The sequence below is a fragment of the Callospermophilus lateralis genome, chromosome 4 (assembly GCF_048772815.1).
Source record: "Callospermophilus lateralis isolate mCalLat2 chromosome 4, mCalLat2.hap1, whole genome shotgun sequence".
NCBI lineage: Eukaryota > Metazoa > Chordata > Mammalia > Rodentia > Sciuridae > Callospermophilus > Callospermophilus lateralis.
The window spans coordinates 17897180-17923367 of record NC_135308.1 but is presented as its reverse complement, the minus strand read 5'-3'; the positions used below and the strand labels follow the sequence as shown (position 1 = coordinate 17923367).

Sequence of the window (26188 nt, the reverse complement as noted above, 5' to 3'; positions counted from 1 at the left end):
CTGTCTTTTGATTGAAGACTTCAATACATTTACATTCAAGGTAATTACTGATTAATAAGGAGTCACTACCACCATTGCACTGTTTGTTTTTTGGTTGTTTTGTAGCTCCTTTATCCATTTTTTTTCCTCTCTTGCTGTCTTCTTTTATGGTTTGATGGTCTTCTATAGTAATATACTTTGAATATTTTCTATTTTTACTTTGTGTTTCTACTAATAATTTTGCTTTGTAGTTACCATGAATCTTACACAGAGTATTTTACACTTACAACCGGCTATTTCAAGCTGATAGAAACTTCAATTTGGTTACATGTTACAACTTCACACTTTTACCTGCCCCCCCCTACATATTTTATGCTTCCAATGTCACAATTTACATCTTTTATATATAAAACTGTAGCTATTGATATTTTTGTAACTTTTTACACCTGTAGACTAGAGATATAACTAACTTATGCAACACCACTATTTGAGGATTAGGAATTTGACTATGCCTTTATCTTTACCAGACGGTTGTATTTTGGTAGGTTTCATGTTATCAACTTACATGCTTGTGTTTCAATTTGAAGTGCTCCTTTTCTCATCTCTTGTAAGGCAGGGTTAGTGGTGTTAAGCTCTTTCTCTGCTTTTGTGTATCTCTCATTTCTGAAGAACAGCTTTGTCAGGTATAATATTCTTGGTTGTTAGATTTCTCCTTTTAGCCTATTTGAATCTATCATCCCACTCCCACCTGACTTGCCAAGTCTCCATAGAGAAGAAGTCTTCTGATAGCCTAATGGAGATTCCATTGGATATGACAAATCTCATATCTTGATGCTTTCCAAGATTCTCTCTGAGAACTTTTGATAATTTGATAATAATGTGATTCAGAGTATTGTTCTTTGTATTGTTCTTGCTTGGGATCCTTAAAAGCTTATGAATCTAGATGTCCAAATTCCTGCCAAGACTTGGGAAGTTTTTGGACAATATTTCCTTAAATGACCTTTTGGAGCCCTTCCTGATCTCTTCTCCCATAGCTTCAACAATTTGTACATCCCTGTGCTTGTTGGGATCCTGTGGGTCCTTTATTTTTCTTTTATTCTTTTTCATTCTTCTTTTTCTTTTTGTTCCTCTGATTGGCGGATTTTGAATGACTTGTCTTTAAGTCTGCCATTTCTTTATTCTGCATATTTGAGTCTGCTGCTGAAACTCTGTATTGATTTTTTTTCAGTTTTGTCATTGTATTTTTCAGTTCCAGAATTTCCATTTGCTATATTTTTATGGTTTCCTCTTTTATTATTAAAACTTCTCAGTTTGTTTGTGCATTGCTTCTCTACTGCCTATCCATGTTTTCTTGTATCTCATTGAGTTTCTTTAAGATGAGTTGCTTTAAGATGGTATCCCACCTGGCATATGTAAGACTCTGGGTTTGATCTCTCTGGGAAAAAATGTATATTTTATTTTGAATTTTCTTTCCAGCAGCTCACATATCTCCATTTCTTTGTGGTTAGCTGCTATACCTTTATTAGTTTCCTATGCTAGTTTCATATTTGCCTGATTCTTCATTAGCCATGTAGATTTGTATTGGCATCTGTGTATTTGAAGGAGAAAACATTCTGTCCAGTCTTTGTAGACTGGTTTTGACAAGTTAAAACCTTCTATTAGATTATTAGATTCCTGGTCTGAGGGATTACCGTCAGAACTATTTGGGATTGGTGCTAGGTCATATGGCTATTGTTGGTCTACAGAGAGGTCTGTGGTTGGGGGACCTGTTACCAGGGTCTTTAGTGAGTATTAATTCTATCTGGTCACTGGGTAGACCGAACTATCTCCAGGACCTTGTTGTTTCAGATTGACACTGAGATTTTGGTACACTTCAGGTATAAATATAGTGGGCTTGTTATCAGATCATGGGTAGATATTCTCATGATTCTCTTGGAGCACTCTTTCTAGATCACTATATGATTCCCTAGCCATGTAGCACTGCCATGATTGTATCTGAGAGGGACTAGAACCAAGTTGCAGGGCTACTTTAGAGTTTATAGTCAAGACCCAAGTCTTTGAACATGTGTCTGAGATTCACAAATGAATATGTCTTTTGGCAGGACCCTGAGCAAGCAGGCCTGTGCTTACAATGCAGTTGAGAGTGATCCAAGGTGAATATTAAGGTCTTTTGAAGACCCATATAGTGGAATCAAATCAGTAGATCAGTGGAAAAGGGCACTGACAGGGATGTGTGTCTTCATGTCCCTGTATAAGCAGAGCTACTCTTAAACTTCAGCTGAGAGGAATGGAGGTAAGTTTCAGAGCCTTTTCAGGGTTTGCTGTAGGACCTAGTTCAGCTGGCATACCTTTGGAGTGTGGATGAGTGTGTCTCCCTCTGAATCCCTAGGTGGTCAGAACTCTCTGACTAAAGCTAAGAGGAGCTAGGGCCAAGATTCAGGATTATTTCAGGATCTGCTGTGGGACTGAGTTAGAAAAATCTGTTCCTAGGACTCAGATAGCCATGTCTCCCTTTGGATCTTTGTGCAAACAGAACTGATCCTTGGGCCATAGTTTTGAAGAGGCTAGGACCATGTCAGAGCATAATTAGTGGGTTTGTAATAAAGACCAAGATGGATGGTCTCTCTCCCAAGCAGATGCCTTTGGACCAAGGTCAAACAGGGCTGTAGCTGAGTCTGAAGATAAGGGGCCATTTCTAGGTCTGGAACCAAGACCTATAGCTGATGCGTTTACAATATGCATATGGCTCTTCCCTCTCAAAATGTTCCTCCTAGGACTTGAGCTCAACTGGGGTTTCACCGACTCCTTGCTGAATCCTATGGCTCCCACAAATCCCATTTGCCCTGGGTGGATACAAAGGGAAGACCTCCTTTTATTCTTTTGCTCAGATAACATAAGTTTGAAGGACTTTTTGAGAAAATACTATCTTAACTAAAACATGCTGAAGAAAATATGGCATAAAAAAGCATGCAGAAATATTAACTTTACATAAATGTTACAAGTTTTATAGCTGAAAAACTTTTTAAGAACCACACATAATATCACTTGTAAGAGCACTATTGAATATTTTGGTTAAAAAAAATTGATATTTAAAAAGAGCATAGAAGAAATTTGTACGATGTTATTTTTCTCTTATATTATTCTCTTCTTCATTAGTCCCATTTTCCTTCCATCTTACTTATTAAATTTGTAAACTATTCTTCCACATTTCCCCTCTTGCCATTTTCTTTCTGTTTAAGCAAAGCAGTTACAAAACACGAGCTAAAAGATTATTTTGAAAAGATTATTATCAAACACATGCTTACCCTTCCCCTTCAAAAAAGAGAAGAATGTTCAAAGAAATGTAAATCATTAAAATCATTGCTAATTATTCAGAACATCCTCTGGGAAGTTACAAGAAAATAAACTATAGCTTTTTCCCCTTTGTTGAATATTTCAAAATCAATATTTGAGAATAATTTACTCATACAAATGTACTTCACTCTTGTACCCTGAAATCCTCATTTTTAGCAATAAATTATCTTTTAAAAAAACTAAAATATGAAAATGCAAGGATAATACGTTATTTCAAATAGTGCTTATCCCAGTGAATGGATCTTTCTTTCTTAGTCTAAATCCTTTTAGTTTTATTTATCTAATAATTATAATAAATAATTATATCCATTGTAGTCAAATAATTCTAATTATAGCATTCTGAAGATGCAGATATTTTTAGGATAATTTCTTTTTGGCAGAATCACAGAAACATAGTATCCTATTTCTCCAAAATAAATTTAGCAAATCTGGAGTTCTGGAGGAGAAAACAAGAGTAATACATGGAAAATTCCCTAAGTTTCTATTAATCATCCATCCATTTGCTTTAGAACACACAAAGCAATCTAATTTTAACAGTTGCTATGAAAGGAACTTTACAAAGAGATCCAACAAAATTGTCTACTTAATCAAAAGACAAACATGCAATCAAGTCAACCAAAATGCAAGGCAATGATTTATAAACCCAGTGAGAATGATTTGCCCAGAAATGAAGTGACTTTTAAGCAAACAGTGATGACTATACATAGTAATGTGAAAATAAATCCAGATGATCTGCTACTCTACAGGAGATTTCAACACTGACTCTTAAAACAGGAGAGGGAGACCTTCAAGTGATTAAACATTAATAAAGGAAAACCTACTCTTTATTATCTTCATTTAAAAAAAAAAAAAACCTACTCTTTATTATCTTCATTTTAAAAGAATAAATAAGCCACTCCCCCATCCCCAGATGACAACATAAACCTAAAACCAGCTCTCAAAATCACCTTCCAAATAAGGACAAAAATAAAAGCAATCACTAGTAATGCTGCATGCTTATTTATGAGCACCTGTGTTAAATTTATTGAGTATTTGATCCAAATATAAAGTCAAATTACTAACTCCATGATCTTCTCTAGCAGAGCAGGAATTGGGCCTGGCTACTACAACATATGGAAATACAGGCAGTGTTAGCATGGTGAGAGTAGAGTTGCAGGTAGGGAGTTGTCCAAAAGAATAGAAACATGATGTCTCCATTGGTGGATCGGTGGATACCAGACATCAGTGTTATTTTGATCTTCAATTCAAGAAATTCTGAGAAATTGTGCACTGTGCAAATCAAACCAAAGCTATTAGGAAATTTTTCATAATTTTCAACTCCAACAGAGATAAACCAAATTTGTTTCTAGTCCCACAAATCTCTAGCACCAATCTGGAAAAGATGATGCTAACAATAAAAAGAAGAAGATAAATGGAAATCTATGAGAAAATGACTAGACTAGAGTTGAAATTCCAAAGAATTTTTTAATTTTTTGGTATTCCTGAAAGTACCCATCAGATTTATGTTTTTTCCAACAAAAATTCTACTTTTGTTTAAGTTAAAAAGAAACTCCCCTGTTACCTACATATAAATATTTGCTTTACACTGAAGTAAGCTCAGGTATTGGTTAACTCTTGCATATCACTGCAAGTAATTTATCTTCCTGTAGCTTCCACTCCTGATCTAATGTGTGATAAGAACCAGGATTTTCAGAGGAAATGCATTCCAAGACCTTCAGGAACCTCAGACTTAGGAGTATCTTAAGAGTTCATTACCTTTAGAAACTTTCCTTTTCCTACAGCCATAATTTTCTTATACTATTATTAGTTATAATGACTGAATTACAGGAATTGTAGTAACTTTAGTTCTTTTCTTTCTTCTCCAAGAGTTCATATTTGATTTCCCTTTGCTCTCTCAGTCAAAGTTAAACTATCATTTTATTCTTGGAAAGTGCCAGATTTTATGAAGTAGTAACTAGGTATTAAATATTCTTTGACTTCTTACAGCAGATTTAAATTAGAAGTTAGCATGTAAGAATGCAAGAATGACACATTATAACATTAGGTAAAATGTATTGTATTTGCCAGATGTTCAAAAATGACTTTAGGGACAATAGGGACTGCACTTACAGGTTGACATGATAATGAAATTTTGTATTAAAACCATTAAAACACACATTACAAATGAAGGAACTATGAAACTGAGACTAATATCATAAAACTTTTTCATTTTTTTAACTTCTTTTGTCTTATAGCTGTTGGTACCCCTTTGGCATTTGAAATAGAAAGATAAACATTCTCTTTGACACAGATAAAATTATTTTAATAACAAAAAGTACTCTTAATAGACACTTGGCCCAATTATTATTATACTAAACATTTACAAATTAACTAGCTAAAATTAAAGTGACTTTGTTAGGACTTAAACTGACAATAATTTTGCCTACAATTCCAACTTACGCATTTACCTAGGCATGAAGTTGGCAACCTATTTAACTTGATAGAAGGTGATTGCTCAGGCTGTTTAATATGCTGTAGTTAGTTTTTCTGAATTCCTTTTTTTATAAACATGTTAGAAATATGATTGGATATTCTCTAATATTTTTTTCTAGGATAATTTTGTCCTAGAAAAAGGAGTATTGGGCCCAAAGCAAAAAAAAAATCATATTTTCTTACTTAATATGTCTGTCACTATTAACAATACTATTAAAATTTGAGACCTTTGACTGTCCTTTTATCTGTGCATTTGAGTGAATTTCAAAAGCTTCTTCTCACAGCTCTTGGCCAGACTACATGTGCATCTTTAACCAATTTCCTTCTGAATGTTTGCTGGCTTTGGATTCAGCCTCTCATTCTTGACAGTATCCTCAACAGGTGAAACAATGACTACTTTGCCTGACCTTATCTGAGCCCACCCTTACCTGGAAATACGGAATGTCTTCATGGAACCATAGTCTTATTAACAATCTTGTTGGGAGACACAATATGTATAAAACAATTGTCTCATCTCTAGCTTTTCCTGCAGTTCTCTAAAGTTGATTCCTGAATAAAGTCAGAGAGCAAAGAGTATTCCAGACCCTGTATTTTGCCTCCCACTGAGCTGCTTTTCATTCATTTCACCCAAATAAATCCAAGCTCTCTTGCTCCTAAATTAAGTCCTGTCTGGACACAAAATCTCATTCAGCAGGAATTCAATCCCAATTCTGTAAGCACAGGTGAATTGTCATGACGGTTTTTCTGGGGACGGTCTGTGGACTGGGGAAGGGGTGAAGATGAAGCTGGAATTAGGTCAAAGAACACACAATAAGAGTTCTTAGAGAGCCTTTCCTTATCTACATTGCCTTGTTCCTCACTCATAAAATAGCGCTCATCTTTGTCTCATTCACAAAACTCCTAAAATTGCTTTCAGCTCCCTGTCTTATCACTCTATCCCTAATCTTCTTCCTTATCAGATCTTATTTATTTCTTTTATAAATTTTTTCTTTGTAGAGAAATCTGACCCACCTTTCTGCTTACTTTTAGCACCACTTGCTGCCCATCTGAATAGTACGATAAAGACCTGATAGACCAAGAAGAAAGTTTCTTTTTATATACTTTTAAAAGAAGGAAGGAGGGGAGAGCTGAGTTATAGTTATAACAACAAATATCAAACACATATCCATTATTTTTTTTTAGTTTTTTTTTTTTTTAGTTGTAGGTGGACACAATATCCTTATTTTATTTATTTATATGTGGTGCTGAGGATCAAACCAAGTGCCTCACACGTGCTAGACGAGCACTCTACTGCTGAGCCACAACCCCAGCCCCATCATTATTATTTTCTGAATAATAATGTCAAAATAAAAATTTTCATGTTACACTGAATGGTACATTATACCATTGGAAATTAATAATGAACTTGTGATAGAATCTCATAGCTCTGTTAATTATAAAATCATATTGACTGTAGGTATTCATCACTGTTTCTTCTAAATTATCACCCAGAGATTAAGGTGCTTTTTGGTTTCAGTATTAGCATTGTGATGCTTCTAATCATTCAGCTTATTTTTATCTTATGGACAGTGTAAACCATATAATTCTTTGTATCAGAAACTGGAAGGCTTAGAACCAAATTTGGGATTGTTATTCTGATCAATGTACTCAAAGGTATGGACCTCATTTTTCTGCTATTATTTTCCCTTTGTCTCATTTTCTTCATTTTGTCTCATTTTCAAGTTACATTTATTTTCTAATTGTACATATATATGTATGTATGTGTGTGTATATATATACATATATATGTATATATATACACTTATTTAAATTTATTTCTATATACATATATTTAAATTTATCCCTTACCCACTTTTAAGTGTATAGTGAGCATTAACTACACCCATTGTATTAGGCAGTTTCTTCTTACTGTAATGAAATACCTGAGATGTGCTACACATTTGGCTCACAGTTTGGGAGGCTGAAAGTGCAAAGGGTATGGCCATGCTCTGGCCCCATGGCAGATGGTGTACTGAACATGGAGTAAGGATCATATTTCAAACTAGAAAAAAAAGCAGGCAAGAGGGGCCAGGTTTTCTCCTTTTACAACCATCTCATGAAAACTACCAAGGGGTTTCATTAGAACTGCCCCAATTTCCCAATGACCTAAATACTTCCCATTAGGCCCCACTTCCTAAACTCTCCATTACCTACCAGTACCTGAGAACTGAGCCTCCAATCATATGGACTCTTAAGGGACAACCAATCCACATCAAAACTGTAGTATTCTGTCCCTAATCCCCAAGAGTGCTTATCTATCTCACATTGCAAGATGTATTCATTCCATTCCCAAGAATCCCAAAGACTTAGCTGTTCTAGCATCGCTTGAAAATCCAAGTCCAAGGTCTCATCTGATTTTAGTTGTGAGACAATAAAAAATTTTTAAAAAAAACAAGGTGCATACAAGATACAATGGTGCAGCAGGCACAGAGGAAACTTTCCTATTCTAAAAGGGAGGAATAGGGAAGTAGAAAGGAGTGACGGGCCCAAAGCAAAACAAAGCACAGTAGGGCAACATGAAACCGTAAAGCTCCAACTCAATATCCTAGTCACACTGTGGTGGGGGTTGGGCCCCCAAGGAGTTAGGAAGACTCCCCCTTCAACCTTGCTTTCTGAGGCTGTGACCCCCAGTGTCAGTGGCTTTCCAAGGCTGACATGGTCTATGGCATGCTCTGCATTTCTGTGGTCTCCCCTACAGCTCTACCCACAGCTCCACTGGGTTCATCAGGGGCTCCACACAGGGGTCCCCAAACTGTATCAAACTTTTTCCTAGCTTCTCAAGGCTTCCTTGGCAATCTCATTGGAAGCTGCTGTGACCCCAGAATTCTTGCATTCTTGTACCTGCAAATGCAGCATTGAGTAGACAATGCCAAGGTCAACTGCTGGCATGAGCTGCATCTGGGCCCTCTTGAACCAGGAGTGCAATGGCTTTGGGGCACTTCCCCAGCGAGCCAAAAGACCCAGGTGGTCCTGGGCATGCAGAGATGTGAGGAGCTCTTCCTGAAATAATTCTGCCCTGGCAGGTCTCTAAAACAAATTTTCATTTATAGGTCTCCAGCTCTGTCATGGGAGGAGTGGCCCTGTAGAACTACGAGATGTCCCCAAGACCTTTCTCCAACTGTCCTTCTGATAAGCATTTGCCTCCCCACATATTTTGTTGTTGTTGTTTTTCTCCTTACCTCAAATATTCTCAATCTTCCTGCTTATTTTTGCTCCTCACTCTCATGGTAAAACTGGATAAAAGCAGCTAGTAATATTCATACCTCAGCCCCATTGCTTTGCCATTTCAAAATCTCCTGTGCCTAATAAACTAATCCATCATTCTTAAATTAAGCTTCCATGAAGTCTTAAGGCATGGACACAATGCAGCTGGATTCTCCATCACAGTATAACAAGATTGGCCTTTGGTCCAATTTCCAATAGAATTCTCATTTCCATCTGAGAATCTCTTCCCTACGGCCTTTGCTGCTCACATTTCTATCAGTATTCTGATCACAACTACTTACCTATCCAATTGCTAAGATGTTCCAGCTCTTTTCTAGTCTCCTGGTTTTCTGATCTATCTCCAAAAATCACCTATAATGCCTTGCTTGGGATCCTAGAAAGCATTCTAAGCTTTCTTTGACCTGTTTCTCCAAATTCTTCCAACCCTACTTAACCAGTTCCAAAGCCTGCTCCACATTTGCAAGTATGGTTACAGTAACAACTCCAGTCCTCAGTACCAATTTTCTGTATTAGTCAGCTTTTTATTTCCATGACAAAAATGCCTGAGATAAACTGTCTTTTAAGAAATAGTTGGGAGGTATGACGACTAGAACATAGCTCAGTGGTAGAACGCACGGTGCACAAGGTCTTTGGTTGATCTCCAGTGCTGCAAAAAAGAAAAAAGAAAACGAAAGGAGTTTATTCATCTCACAGTTTTGGAGGCTGAAAGTTTAAATGTCAGGGTGCAAGATCTGTCCCCATGACAGATGGCAGATGGTGGAGTGTGTGTAGAGGAAGGATCACATCTCAAGCCAGGAAGCAGACAAATCGAGAGAGACCAGGGTTGCTCCTTTTATAACAACCTTCTCATGAAAACAACCAATGAGTCACACAAGAACTCCCTCATTCCTCATTTTTTAAAGCTTCCACCAATTTCCTCTAATGACACCCCGGGGACCAAGCTTACAATCACATAGGCCCTTGAGAGATACTCAAATGATATCCAAACCCCAGCATTCACACTTGAATGTAATCACTCTCCAGGATTCTTTTTATTTTGCAAAGTTGAAATTTTATATCCATCCACAAACAACTTTCCACTCTCCTCCTCCCCCAAACCCTGGCAACCCCCATTCTACTTGTGTCTCTGTGAATTTGTCTATTTTATGTACCCATCAGTGAAGTCATATAATATTTGTCTTTTTGTGACTGGCTTATTGTGTTTATCATAATAGCCTGAGGATTCATCCATGTGATATGATTTTCTTTCTTTTTAAGACTGAGCAATACTCTATTGTATATAAATACATTTTTGTAATGCATTCATCCATTGAGGGACAAAGGGTTTCTTTTACCTTTTAGCTATTGTGAATTATGCTGTTATGAACATGAGTGCACAAATGTCTCTATTAGAAATTATACTTTAATTCTTTTAAAGAATTAAAGAAATGGATTGCTAAATCAAAGAGTAATTTTATTTATAATTTTTTGAGGAATTGCTATACTGTTTTTCATTGTAAATGTAGCAATTTATGTTCCCCTCAATAGAGCAAAAGGATTCCAATTTCTCCACATCTTTCCTAAGACTTGTCATTCTCTCTCTCTCTCTCTCTCTCTCTCTCTCTCTCTCTCTCTCTCTCCTTCTGTCCTTGTCTTGGGTGTGCTTAGGTGTGTGGGTGTATTTTAATGAAAGCCATGCTATTGGGGTGAGGTGATATCAAACTAGTTTTGATTTGCATTTTCCTAATGATTAGTGATGTTGAGCATAGTTTCTTGTGATTGTTGGCTATTTGAGTGTCTTCTTTGCAGAAAGGTCTATGTAAGTTCTTTTCCTACTTCTGGATCAGGTTGCCACTTTCTTATTGAGTTATACATGCTGGATATTGACCATTAATATGAACATGAGGGCTGGGGTTGTAGCTCAGCGGTAGAGCATTCACCTAGCACGCACAAGGCCCTGGGTTCGATCCTCAGCACCACATACAAATAAATAAAATAAAGGTATTGTATCCAACTACAATTAAAAATAAATATTAAAAAATATATAAATATGATTTACAAGTATTTTTCCCATTCCTCAGGATGCAATTTTCACTCCTTTGGTTGTTTCCATTGATGCACAGCAGACTCTTTTTTATGCAGTCAAATTTATCAGTTTTCCCATTTGCTGACTGTGCTTTCATTATTACATCAAAGGGATCATTACCAAAACCAACGTCATGAAGTTTTCCCTCTGTATTTTCTTCTAGGATTTTCTTACTTTTAATTTAATCACGTTGTATCTTATGTTGTTTGTGTCAACATATTGGATATATTTTTGTAAGTTGTGTACATTACCTTAAATTCATTCCTGAGCAAGATAGAAGAGATATACAGATACATTTTTTAATTATCCAACTATTTTTCATACCATTTATTAAACCTTCTTCAAAGCAAGAAGCAGGATATATATATAAAATATTCAATTGATTTTGTTATATATTTGAATCATCATACATAACTGTTTATTCTAGGTTAAGATATGCCTTAACATGGCTTCACATCTCAAAAGCTTTGACTTAGAACATTAGCTTAGCAAAGTAACTAAGTAATTTTTTTTCTATGAAACTATAGAATAAATGATTACTAGGGTACATAGCATTTCCAAAACCACAGATATCTAGGCTCCTCTCTAAAAATACAGTATGTATGAACATAAATACATTTTCTTTTTTATTCCCTTTCCTGCTCTTTTTTCTATTCTTTGTTTTCTTCATTTGTTTCTTTTTTTTTCTCGTCTTCTCTTAGCTTTTTCCTTTCCAGTCTTTTCTCTATTACCAACTTTGCTCTACTTCCTTATCTTTATTTTTCTACTTATTAATCTATTATGTTTCTTTTTTATGTCCTTCCTACTTTTATCTACATTCCCTTTATCATCCTATTTAAAAAATACTTTATGATCCCTTATCTTGAACATAAAGATGTTCTTTGCTTCTATGGCCTCCAATTGGTGTTTTTCCACCACTATTGTCAAATTAAACTTTTAATTCTTATCTAATTTATTTGATGAATAAAAATAAATAAACTTATTTCAAACAGAATGAATAGAACAATAGATTGCAACCCGTTAAGCTGTTTAAGTCAATGAATTTTGATTTAAACATTGCCACAGTCAAGATACTGAACATTTCTGTCAACTTCCTAAAACTCTTTGGACTCCCATGGAGTCAATTCTCCCCTCTTTCCGCCGCTGCCCCTAGCAACCTCTAATATGACTTGAGTCACTATAGAAGCATTTGCTTTATAAATGGAATTTCACTGTATGTGCTTTTGTAACTGGATTCTTTCACTCAGCATAATTATTTTAGATTTAAACTCTGATGTTGCATATATCCACCCGTTTCTTTTTTGCTGAATAGTATTTAACAGTATGAATAGGTCATTTCTCTTATCTATTGACCTATTGTTGCAGATCTTGGTTTATTATGGTTTGGACCTATTGTGAAATAAAGCTGCTATCTCTAAACATTTGTATAAGTATTGGTGTGGGTAGATACCTGTTTTAATTAGTCTTGGGTAAATACTTAGGAGTAGAATGACTAGATCATGGTAGGTTTATCTAAATTTATATGAAAGCTCCAAATGGTTTTCATTTTTACAATTCCTCCAACAATGTACAAAAGTTCCAGTAGCTCTGTATCCTTTTTGGTACTTGACACCATTAGCACTTTTAATTGTAGTCTTTCTAATGTGTATATAGCGATATGTCATGGTGGCTTTAATTTCCATTTCACTGATGATTCATTACTTGAGGCAGCTTTTCCTATGCACATAGAAAATCATATGTCTTTTTAAATGTCTTCTCAAATACTTACACCATTTTTGTTGAATTGTCTATATATATCACTGAATTATAAAAGTGTAGAATTCTTTATGTATTTCCAATACAAGTCTTTTATCCAATGTATACTTTTCTTTTTCTCTTTCTTTGTGTCTGAGAGAAAAAGTTTTTAATTTTTATAAAGTCTGATTTATCAACATTTGTTTTATGAGTTGTGTGCTGCTTGTGTCTTTTCTGAAAAATCGTTTCTTACTCCAAGGTCAGTGACTTTCACCTATGTTCTGTTCTAGGAGTTTTATAATGTTTAGTGTTTTGTTTTATAAATCGCTTCAAGTGAATTTTTTATATGTGGTAAGGTAAGGGTTGAGACTCATTTTCTTCCATGTAGCTATGCATTTCTTCCAGAACCAGTAAAAGAAAGAAAGAAAGGGAAAAGAAAGACATTTCTTTCCTTGTTAAGTTATCTTGGCAGTTTTGTAATTAATCAATTGACCATGTCATCTGGGTCTATTTCTGTGCTTTTTATTCTGTCCCACTGATGAATTAGTATATTTCTCAGGGTTTGAGTGCTACGGTAAGGTCAATTTTCTTTGATCTTATTTTCTGATAGATTATTCTTTTTAAAAGGACATCTATCATCATTGTTTTGCTCAGAACCCTTCACTGATTGCCCACAAACAAGGTAGAATATGTAACCTGACACCACCCAGGGTTGTGGAAAATATATTTTTTTTTTTTACAGATTTGTCACCTGCCTCCTATTCCCAATTAAATTAGCTACTCATTGTTCCAAATGTGTATTCTAGGCTTGTATATTTCAAATGTATATTCCAAACATACATAATGTGGAAAAAAGACTAAATGGGGTACAAAAAAATTGGTATATTTGAGCATCAATAAGAAATAAATGTTATGCTATGAAAAGACTTGGAGGGTAAACACAGGACTCTTGCTGGAAATGACAAAGGAACAGGCTTCCATATAATGCTAGGATGATGTAGTTAGAGCACTCTGAAAATGCAAGGGACATTCTCAGGAGATGGTGAACTCCCTGTTACTAGCAGGGGCCAGATGATCACCTATTGAGAATTGTGAATGGGATAATAGTGTTAGATGGGGGTTAGATCAGGGCACATTTATAAAGTTCCCTCCAGTGTTGAGACTGCATAAATACATATTCAAAATTTATTTATCTTTCTGTTGTTAAATATCATTTCACAGCCAGAAGAGTCTTCCAAATCATTTTTGGCTAAACCAGTGAAATATTCCATTTAAAACTTAATTCTTCAACATGCTACTCGTGAACTACTGCTGAAATTAATGGGGGCTTAAAAAAAGAGAGAGAGCTTCTGCTACCACATTTCCCATCTGCAGTTCTAGAATCACGCTTCATGGGGCATTATTAATGTATCACTAAATAAGAGAAGCCATTTGTAAATGATTGTGCACGATTATTCTTTGTCATATCCATAAATTATATATCAGACTCTCCTAGTCGAGTGGATCTAAACCGGTCAGGGCAGCAAGAAGCAACAGTTTTAGAATCTTTTGAGACGATAATTAATTTTCAAAATGCCAAGGCCAATTGGCAATAGTTAACATTACCCCCAGAGCACAATCATGGCCTAGATGCCACAGAGACAAGTTGCCCTGAATTGCCTATAAATGGATTCTCAGAAAACCTAATTTGAAATTACTGCCTTTAATTATACTGCTGATATAAATAACTTTGATAAAATTAGTGCAGCTGGCCTCCTGTTTGTTTTTCCCATTTAAATGCACTGTACAATGTAATCATCTGAAATAAACATCCATTACAAAGAATGCTTCATTTCAAAGAACATATTATTCTGCTCATCCAGCCAATTGTTATTTTCCCCTCCCCAGCCCCATTTCAATCTTGCACCTATTAAAGGGATGAACAAATTACCAAGCTCTCATAATGTACCAACTAGCGAATTAAAACAATACATTGCTGCTGAATAGGGCCATGCATTTAAAAGATTTTAATTCATTTTTATCCTCAATTACCACGTTTTCTCTTTAAACAGGCCCTGCCTGTTTCCAAATTGTTAAAAAGACATGTTCTTCTCTACCTAATATAATTATGTCATTCCCTAAATAGAAATCCATATCTTTAGAAGGAAATAGAAGGTGAGCATTCATTTGTTAGGCTCCTTGACTCCAAAGTCTGAGAAAAGGGTCTCAAGACTTAAATGAAACTTTGGCTTCACTTCATTTATTCTGTTACAGGGCAGAACTGGCTGTCCTGTAGAATAGACTGGAACCCTTTCTTCTTTGTTCACTGTGGTGTGATTGTCATCTCTATCTCTACTGCAATCAGGACAGGATTTACCAAGGTCAATTCAATTCAGTTCAACTATTACCAAACTCCATTCTACCCCACAACTCTTTATTAACTACCCACTATACACAAGACACCATGAAGATTTCCAGAATGAGCAAGATGTGGCCTCTTTTGCTCTGTTCTATAGTGAAGAAAAAAAAGAAGATTAGCTATAGAGCTGTGTGGCAGTTTGGAAGTGGTTAGACAAGGACACAGATGATGCACTAAATGCTAGAGCAAAATTAATACCATATGAGAAGTTAAAAGGGTTCTTGGAGTTCAGAAAATGAATATATGTAAGGTTAGGAAAATTAACTGGCCCTTGAGGGAAATTCCAAGGCTAATTCTTGCTCTTCTCTGTAAAGTCATCAAAACAAAAGTAGGGGAATGTTTAAGAATAGCAAATGAGCTAGTTCTTGCTAGGATCCCAGAATTAAAAGAAATAGATGAAGTAAAAACCAGAAAAATTAATGGAATTCAGAACACAGAGGCCTAAAATCCCAAACTGGATGTATGTATTTAATTTATTAGGTAGTGAGGAATCACTGAAGCCCTTTCAGGAAATGAAAAAAAAAATATTTGGGTTGTACTTTAGGGAGCGAAGTTTCAAAGCTCTGTAATACATAGGTCAAAAGGAGAAAAATGGAAGGCAGTAAGAACTGTGAGAATATCTTCCTATGTCTCAATAATTAACTGTGTCAAGTTGAGGGAGGGGCGAAGATCTGACATTTGATGTGCTTGCGGTCAGACTTAGATCAAACACCAGAGCTACAACCTGAGCATGGGAGATACCCCAGGACCAGCAGGTGCAGTGGCAATCATCAGCTGATTTATCCTCCAAGTATGTAACTCAAACTCTCTCCCATGGACTCATGGACCCAGGACCCACCGATAACACAGCTCCTCCTGACTGTCCAGTCTCTGAGTTTATATTCTACCCAAAGTAGAGCCTAGAACAAGTGCTTGTGCAAGTAGTTTGTTTGGAAATGTTTTCTTGGCAGAAAGAATGAAGGGAGAAGGAGGAGTGAGACAGTAAAATAGAATAAGCCAATGGAAGGATAGGGGTCTCACTGAAGTGGCAACAGGGACCAGCAGGATCTCCTGAGAAATGTCAAGGCTGTAGCCAAGCAGGGAGATGGTGTGTTTATCCTCCACCTTCTGCCTTCCTTCATTTGAGGACTGTATGCGGATTGCACCTTTACACTCTGGGGCACACTTGTACATAGGCTTTCACAGAGTGCCCTTGGTTGATATTTGGCTTGGTAGAACTTGTTCTCTTTCATAGAATTTCCAAGGCAGTTGACAAGCCCTAGAACAGCTAACAAGTGCATAGCCTTATAAACACCACTGGCCTTGTAGTTTATACCCATACTAGAGCTACTGCATGCTTCTCACCATCTGAACTTTGTCCAACCCAGGAATTGTGATGCTATGGCTCACTTGGCACCATCACCACCCCATCCACTACCAGCTGAGAGTGCCTTGTTATGTCTAACCATGAGTATGATCCAGCTGCTAAATTCTACCATGTCAGTCTGCTTTCTAGCACAACTTCTGGTGTCAATTTTCTGTCGCTTTTGGTTTCACTCAAAGCAGTACCTGTATCAAGGATTTTGGTGCAACTGGTGTGTTTGAAAAGTTTCCCAGGAATCATAAATGGTAATGTACAGAAGAATGAGATAAGGATGGGAGGGGAGTGAATTTTTCGACTGCATTTTGAAGTTAGTAATGGAAGACTGATTCCCATGGGGCTCCGGAGAAATATCCAAGATGGCTTCAGAATTTTCCACCTGAGGAACAATAAAATGGGTCCCTTGGCCACAAGCTCATAGTGTCCACTTTTATTAAGGGTTTTCTTAGAGGTGTTAACTCCCGCCCTTTCAAGCTTGAGCAAAAACACAAGAAAACCCAGAATAAGTAGAAACCAAGTGACATTCATCTAAGGTAGAGCACTGTCACTGTGAGGTTGGCTAGCATGCTTAAGGAACTCTTCACTAGAACCTCAGGTGTCATGAGAAATGTACTGAAAGGATGTGACCCTGGATACCTGGGTATCTTCTGTCTCTCAATCTAACTCACAGGAAGTCTATGTGTTACTAGGCAGCCTAGGTGCTATGAACCAACCTCTTCTATTTCACAGAATGTTCCCTAGTCGTTACTCAGGAAGACAATCCTTGCTCTCAGAACTAGTCTTATGATTTTCTGGCCACAATGGTTCAATCTGAACTATCGACAAAGCTTATCTTGGATCTGGTTTATATTAATAGACGCAAATACCTGTTTCTGTTGAAAAACAGGAGGTGACATGGTCGGGTGTTTCAAACTAAATTTTCTGCCATGCCTTCCCTGCTGACAATAATTATTCCATCTCGCTTTTCAATGCTGGGTTTCAACAGGAAAAATATCCAGGCTGAGTTTGTTCTCTGCACACCAACATAGCGCCATCTACTAGCTCTCTGGGGCCTCTCCAGGCCAGCTAGATTCCCCGTTATTAGTTGTACCTTATTTTTTTAACCTGCTGAAGAACCTAGCCCTGCCCCAGGCCACTCTCCTAATGGTGAGAATTGCTAAAAATTGATTTTCCCCTTTTGAAACCATGTTCGACTCCTTCCAAACCTTGGTGTGTCGAAAGGGGCATTCAGATGACTTGCTCTGCCATTCTCTTCCACGTTTTCCTGCATATACCACTTTTATTCCATAGGATTTTAGATTTCACTTCAAAATCATTTTTCCTCTATATCTAGATGTTGTCCTCAGATCATGGTGCAGGGGTTTTTATGAATGCCACCCTGCCTTTGGCATTTAGTATTTTTTCCTTGAACTTCCATTATTGCTGATGTGGGAAATGTTTAATTTAAAAAGAGAAAAATAAAAATGACTCCAGTCACTATGGCTTCAGAGCTTAATTGCATTCAGTTTTGCAGCATTTCTCACCCTGCCCTTTCCATTTCCTGAGTACACACAGAGCAGGGGCCTCTGTGCAGATTCTGTCCTCTGGATTTACCAGATCTGTTGTAAAATGCTCCTGGCCTGGGAGCTGGTGGCCAACTTTCCAAATACAGTTGAGCAAGGCTCTGGCCTCCCACCTATTTCAGCTTTCACAGGCAGTGCCAGGCTTCTTGACTGGGCAGTCTTCCCTGTGTCCCACTGTTAGAAAGTCACATTCTCTTTACTCTGGTGGACCCTACTTGCTCTTCCCGGTGAGCAGTTGCAGCTACCTTTCACATACCCAAGAAAGCACTGATGATGTCTGGATTTCCTCACTCTCCCCGCCCCCCTCAAGATGAGAAAAGGCAGACCTCCCGTCTATCCTCTTCTGTCCCTTGTACCTTCCCACAAAGGTGCACAAGAGGCACTGCTCTTGCTGGCTGAAAAGCTGAACTGAAAGGAACAGGCTTGAAGGGCAAGGCTTTGCTTTGGCTTCTCCCAGGAATATCCTGATGAGTCTTCCGCATACCTTGCCCTACCCCTGCCTCTCTTCTCAACCTAGGTTCAACCCACGGTGGATAAACGGGGCGATAGAGATAGTGGGATTCAGCCCTTGTTTTTTTTTCCCTGTCTTGCTCTTCAGCAGAAAGACTGTGATTTTACTTCTTGCACGCTAGAATTTTCCCTGGGTCATTCCTTCTCTCTCCTTAGACTAGGGTTACAGTAAAGCTGTGTCTAGAATTCCAGGATCTCTTCTAGCTATATGAAAATGAGATCCAAGGTTGAGAATATTCCCAAATTCTCTCTCTCAAAAAAAAAAAAAATCAAACTTTCAGTATTATCTCACTGGAGTCTCAGAAAAAACATCTAATGTGAAATTTTAAAAGCAAAGCTGTGTCTCTTTTGACTAAAGCCAGAAGTTCGTAATTCTGGATGCACATTATAGTAACTAGGGCAGTTTTTAAGAATAGTGATGTCCAGGTTTTGTGTCCAGATCCCAGTCCTAAAAGATTCTAGAATCAGGCTCAGGGAAAGATATTTTTTAAACTTCCCAGCAATACTATTGTTTAGCCAGGATTGAGAGTCACTGACCTAAGGCTGTCACATGTCTTTCCCTCAGGGAAATACCATTGAGTCCACGTGTCCATGTCCATGATTTATGAGGAATGCATAAAAAGAATTTTAATATTTCAAGCTTAATGTGCTGTTACAACCCTAAAACGTTCCACAACACAGACCCACAAATTCATGTTATCATCTTACCAATCCTTTCTAGCATGTGTTACTATTCTGTATTTAGTTGAAAGGTGATGTGGAGCTCAAAGAGATTAAGTAATCACTGGAGACAAACACAAATCTTTATTCCTGATATTAATAGCCACCATTTACAACATTCTAAACATGATTTTTAAAATGAACCTCCTATTATTAAGATTAGATATAGAAACAGATAATTTGAAAACTGAAGACTTTCTGTAATCCTAAGTCATAAAGATAATTACTGTCAATGATTCGCTGTGAACACCTCCAAACTTTTTGTGTCACATGCAAAGACATCAATAAAACACTATTTCCCCTAATAAGATCACACTGTATGCAATTTTGAAACTTAGTTTTTCTCTTAAACATATATTCTACAGCTGGGCACAGTGGTGCATGCCTGTAATTCCAGTGAATCGGGAAACTGAGACAGGAGGATTACAAATTCAAAGCCCTGTGAAACAATTTAGTGAGGCCCTAAACAACTCAGTGAGACTCTGTCTCTAAATAAAATATTAAAAAAGGTCTGGAGATGTGGCTCAGTGGTTAAGTGCCCCTAGATTCAATCCCCAGTCCCTCCTACCAAAATGTTTACCAAATTGTCCTCCAAGTAAGTGAAAACTTACAATTACTTCAACAATATATGACAATGATTGGCTTCCACACCTCAGTGACACTAGGTGGGTATTAGCAATCTTTTTTGAATGTGCTCATTTGCTAAATGGAAGTGGATACCCATTATTAACTAAATTTGCATTTGTTTACTTATTTAAAATTGGACATCTTTTTACATATGAATTTTGATCCTCTGTATTTCCTTTTCTGTGAACTACCTATCTGTGTGTTTCACTCATTTTTCTATGAGATCAATTGGCCTTTCTTTATTGATTTGTGAGAGATTTCTGAATGCCAGAGAAATATGGTGTTATTTGTGGTTTTGAGTCTTGTCTGGTTTGCCTTTGAAGATTAGCTGAAGTGTCTCATCCTATATTACTTTCCAATAACTGTGTAATGTATGGCTGCAGACTTGCTGACTGTGAACAACAAAAATTTATTATCTTAGAGTTCTGGAGGTTGGAAGCCAAACATGGGCTCCATGGGGCTAAAATGAAGGTATCTGCAGGGCTGGATTCCTTCTTCAGGAGCAAGGGGAGGACTCTTTTCTAACTTTTCCCAGTATCCACAGACCATTTGCAGTCCTTCACTCCAGGCCCTGTCCCCTTGCCTTCAAGCCATCATCCGTGTGGCATATTTCCTTCTCTCTGACCTCTGCTCCTCTATCATTTGTTTTTTTCCATCTGACCTAATTCCATTGCCTCCTTTTTATTAGGATCCTCATGATTATATTGAGCCTACCAGGATAGCTCAGGATAAATTTCCCATTTCTTAACTACATATGCAAAGTCCTTTTTGCCATGTATGGAAACTTGTCTACAAGGTCCAGAGATTAGGATGTGGACATCTTTGAAGGACTGATATTCAGCCTACTGGGCCTCCTCTTCCCATGTTTTTCTAATGTCTTGAGTAAGAATTAATTCCTCTTTCTCTCAGCATGAGATGATTCCCATATTTCTAATGTGAGAATTTTTAGAGCTTCTGTGAAATTTGGGTTAATCTTTTTACTCTTATTCTTACTGTCCTGGTGACTTAGCTATTTATCTCATCTATGCAGTCAGATAGGCCTGAATCTAGACTGGTAACTCACTTGGTTTCCTCATGTGTGGAGGGGGAGAAGCTATCCTGCTGGATAAGAGAACAGATGGAAGAATCAGATTCCTGGTCCAAATCTCTGCTCCACCACCTACGAGTGAAAATCTGCCCTAATTTCTCAGTTTCCTCAACTACAATACACAAATAATTACAGTATTTACTACATGCCTTTACTATATTAATTGAATATGTGGAAATGGCTTAAAATAATGACTGGCATAAATATTTACTAAAAACTATAACTTATTATTTCTCATTGTGAAGTTACTCTAAGAATTAGAAATGGTAGATAACACCACAACAGAAAACAACACAATGCACAGGGTAAATTACCAGTACACTCTTGCTTTCCATTTATCTTTATCTTCTGTGTTAAAAACAATAGCTTAAAGAAGTCAAATAAAGAGAATGCTGTATTTCAAAGGTAGAAAATGTAGTGAAATGTATTCAACTTTGTGATAATAGCCTGAATTATTTCAGGCTCTCATTCTCAAGCTCAATATGTCACAGGGTTAAAAACATATGAAAGGTCAATACTGTTGCAATGGAATGATTTTATTAGTTCCACTGATGAAATGATAATTGTGTCAACCACAGGCTTTTAAATATTACAAAGTGTTTTCAAATATATTGTCTCATGGGGCTTCAGTGTTAACTCAAGGCAGTATGTAGCAATCTCATGGCTATTTGATTATTTCAGCTCCCCAGATTATTATCATTTTTATCACATAATAGCATTTTACTCCCTTGGTTCATGGGCTCTCCCATTGCTACCTATTTGTTTCCCAGGCAAACTGACCTAGTCCACTCAAATGATTATAGTAAATAGAATAGAAACTTGTGGAATCATCTTCCTCTATGGTGTGAAGCAACAGCAGAGTGGTACAGCAAATCAGCTGTTCCAAGTTCCTCAAAATGAGTTTTACTTTTGCAAAAGAGCCTCTAACTTCCTGCATTCTGTGAGCTGCACTGTGAGCAACATGACTGGCAGCCACGTTTGTTGTAATTTTTTAAATATGTGGAAAAAAAGCAAGATATCGACCATGTATTACCTTAACCAAGATGCCAAATTATCTAACTTGTTTCTCCAGGCCAGCAGCCCAACGACAGGGGCAGCTCCCAGGAGCCAGTCAAGGTTGTCTGTCTGTCCATCCACTCAGGACATTTGCAGGTAAGTGCTGAGTAAATAATCTTATTCAATATTGCTTAGACCGGTGTTTTGTGTTTTTGTTTTATAGTATGAGAATGTGTAGCTCTTGCCTCTGCTTTCCATGGTCCATGGACAATTTATTTTCCTCTAGTTCGCCTCTCCCCTCTAGTTCATTTTCTCCTTTTGATCTTTATTTACCAGCTTCTGGCCATGCTATCATTTTCATCATTCTTTTTCTTTCCCTCTGTCTTTCCATCACTTTCCTCTCCATTCCCATCTCCCATCCTTGGCCTGCTGCTTTGTCCAGATCTTCCATCTTACATGACATGTCAGAAGATGCATTTGAGCACTGCACCCCTGTCGTGGTGCTGGGTCCTGCTAGGAAGGAGTGTGGTAAGAAACCAGTAAAACAGAAGCCTAGGAGGAGGAGAAGGGCCTCCGAGAGATACAAGCATGCAGAAGAACAAATCAAAGGGGGGAAAAATGACTTCCACCTCCAGATCTCAAGCCCCAGATGGAGAGAACTTTACACAGATTCTTCAGACTCATCTTCCACAGATGAGAATCACTGGATTCAGACAAAAAAGAGAGCCCAGGTTAAGTTCAGACTGTCACGAAGAAGGAGAAATAATAATAAGCCCTGTGGAAACTCGGCTGCGTCTTCCACTCCTAATGGAATTGAGCTTGTCGATCTGGGATCCAAAGGTGAGAAGCAGCAGGAGCCAAAGGAATGTGAGAGTTGCTCTTTAAACCTCTGCAGAGGAAAAGTCCTAAGGTACCAAGAAGGATCCTTTGAGACGAAGAGACCCTCAAGGAACCATGAGAGAAACAAAGTTAGATACCACCACAGGGATTCTCAGCTCTTGCACAGTCTTAGGCAAAATGAAACAATCAAGAAAGGATTTTCAGAAGTGGATTCCAGCACTGAAATACTGGCAGTTGCAGGAGGCAGCCAGTCCATGGACAATACAGGGCTCCAGGTGAATAACGCTGTTCAGAATCCTCCAGCCACCTACGATGATCACTTAGCAGTGTGCAGGTCAGTTGCTATAGAGATAGACTTGATGTCTTCCTAGTAGATTTCTTCCTGCTGTGAGTTGGGTGTGTGTTTGTGTGTGATCAACCCTCAAAATGTGTCATTTATTCATGCTGTTATTTGTCTGATAGGCTATAAGATGAAAACATGAGAAAAGCTGGGTATGTGAAGAAGAATGCAAAAGTATCTGGGCGTTCGAAAGCTGTTACAGAATTAGGTTTCTTCTTCCATTTCTTATAGTTGAATAATCACCTCTCCTGGAAAAGGGATTACCAAAGCACTTGAGGCTTGTGCCCATTCCACTTCAGACAAAAATAATGGAGAACAAATGAGTAAGAAGTGTGTGGAAGCTTAGATCATTTCATGTGAATCTGGTGAACTGTCAGCATCCTGACAGAGAGCTATTCATGGCTTAGGTTCTTTAACGTCAGATTTTTTTGCATCAGAAAAATCTCCTGTGCAGTGGGCTCTAATTTGTTCTCCAATTGCCTGACTCAGCAGGTTCACTCAAGACTGAAAGGACAGAGAAACGGTTCATGGACATTTCAGTGGGGTTACTGGAGCCTTTAGGAAATGAGAGCACATTAACTTTGCTGATAATCACACACTAAAATATGTCAACTTTTGGACATTTCATAGCTATGATACTGCTTTCTTGTACTTTTTACCCCAATGCACACATTTTCAAAATAACACAACATCAAAAAGAAGTATAGGGATATCCATGATAGTAAGCATAAATGAGGTACTTAAAAAAATTTAAAATTATATCCAATCATTTAAACTGGATTTTATTTGGGAGCAAGTGCAGATTTTGTTGTATAAAGCATGTCTGTTTGACTTTATTCTCAAAAAACTGAAGTTACTTTATAAAACGTGTGTGTGTGTGTGTGTGTGTGTGTGTGTGTGTGTTTCATGTGAATCACATGAATGAGAGAAAGCTATCCATGCCCATTTGGGGCAGGGGAGCAAGAAAAATTAATTTCTGGATGTGAATAACATTAGGGTTTCTCTGAAAGTTCTATAAGATAGTTATTCATAAAATGTTCATTCATTAATTCAAGCATTTATTATGCATCCAGCTTTACTCTAGGCACTGAAAATACAGTGCATATTTGGATAGTTTCTGACATGATAGAGCTTATAGTCTCATGGAGAATCCAGACATGAAACAAATTATTTCATAGTTATTATATTTACAGTCATGATAAGGAATCTGGGAGCACAGAAGCTCGACCTATTCTGGGAGATCAGAGAGGAATTCTTCTAAGGAAGTGACAAGCTGAACAAGGCTCCACATACAACAGACTTGATCAAGGAAAGAAGCAGGAAAGCCATCCAGGCAGAGAATGCCAGGAGGAGGGAAGGAGCCTGAGAGCAGGGAACTGAAAACCTGCTTTTGTGGTCTGGGTGTGGCGAGGGAGGGCGGGCAGACAGGGAAATAAGGATGGAGAAGTGGGATGGGCTGGGCTACACAGGGCCATGTTGGGGGGTTTAAAAGGCATTTAAAAGTAAAGTGACACCATTTGACTTACGTATTAATGCAAGTTTCCTACAATCTTTTAAATATGATCTACGCATGCCTTTCCTGAACATTTAAGGGATAGGCTGAACATCATTTGCGGTCTAAACTAAGAGCTCCCCACTTGCAACCATCTGTTGTCATTTCCCAAATCTACTTCCAGCATTATTTAGTAAGACAGCCAAAGAAGCTAGCTTTAAACTTAAGGATAATTGCAGGAAAAAAAGTAATGCTAACAATTAAAGTCATGGTGACTGGTTCTCCTAACATGAATACTACTCTGGAGGAACGTTACCACAGACAGGATACTTAACTAAATGAAACTGAGATCAATGGGCTATTGCTATTATTTCCTACTGTGGATTAGCACCAAAATACACCATCTAAGCAAATGCTGTGGGCAGCATATTATACCGAATGCTGAGGATAAAAACTGGCAAAAGACTTGATTTTTTTTCCTTTAAGCAGCCTATTTTCTAAGTGGGAGAAATTGAGTGCACACCTGAAAAGACAAAAGTTTAAGGTAGCACAGAGTGAATGTAAGAAAGAGAACTATTATAAGAATCTGAAGAAAGAAAACTCTCCGGAACTGGAATGATTTAGAAATCCCTTAGGAAGGGATGGGATTAGGGCTGAGAAAAGTAGAATTTTGACTGGCAACATTTCCTGGATGGTGCTCCAGGTACTATAGTCAGGGAATATATTATTAGCTCAGACAGGGATTGGGGACTGACTGTGCATTTAAGATTTTTTTAATGAATTTGTGTGGCTGGGTTAGAAGATTCACATAGATTGATAACAACGAACTTTTTTTTAAAGACATTTTGAAGAAAATATTGAGTCATTCTGAGTTGTTGCTTCTGTAACTCTGTTTCCAAATGACCTCAATAAACTTTTAAGTTCCAAGTTTTTGCTTTAAAAGCTGAGGGCAGGACAGGGGCCCTCTCTTAGTTCATCTTCAATCAGACTCCATCTTCAATATGGTTCTGCATAGTATGCCTCTAAGGAATAAAAAGGTACTACTACTAAAAGTAATACAGAAAGCCTTTGCTAAATAAAACAGGCTGATGGAGTGTCACATAGAGAGGGCCACCATCCTTGTCCTTGAGTGTGCTGATAGAGGAGCCTCGATTTAGGAGGAGTTGTGGAAGAAGTATTCCACTGTGAGTTGAGCAGGATGCCTGTTCATGGATAACGAAAGAGAAGAACAAACGGCATACTGGCATTCCACCAAGTGAACAGGAATGATCTTAGTGACTAGATTTGGTGAGAGCATAAGACAAAGGAGTCAAAGGTGACTCCAAACGTTGGGAGTTGGGAGACAGGAAATGCTGATGTTATTGGCACAGGCAGGACAGGTCAGGGGT

General features: G+C 37.5%; 1 protein-coding gene and 1 long non-coding RNA gene across 11 annotated transcripts in view; one reads left to right on the top strand and one right to left on the bottom strand.

Annotated features, from left to right (window-relative positions):
• The window catches only part of Marchf1 (membrane associated ring-CH-type finger 1), a 409990-nt gene that overhangs the window by 309545 nt on the left and 74257 nt on the right, over positions 1 to 26188 (top strand). For 4 of the 5 annotated variants that reach the window (XM_076853641.1, XM_076853639.1, XM_076853640.1 and 1 more), the window contains exons 3-4: positions 22205 to 22284; positions 22571 to 23302. In XM_076853641.1, the coding sequence (XP_076709756.1) occupies positions 22205 to 22284; positions 22571 to 23302 (812 nt within the window). The remainder of the gene's footprint in view (positions 1 to 22204; positions 22285 to 22570; positions 23303 to 26188) is intronic. The other variant, XM_076853642.1, reaches the window with a different exon arrangement.
• The window catches only part of LOC143397530 (uncharacterized), a 207788-nt gene that overhangs the window by 162696 nt on the left and 18904 nt on the right, over positions 1 to 26188 (bottom strand). The window lies entirely within an intron of this gene.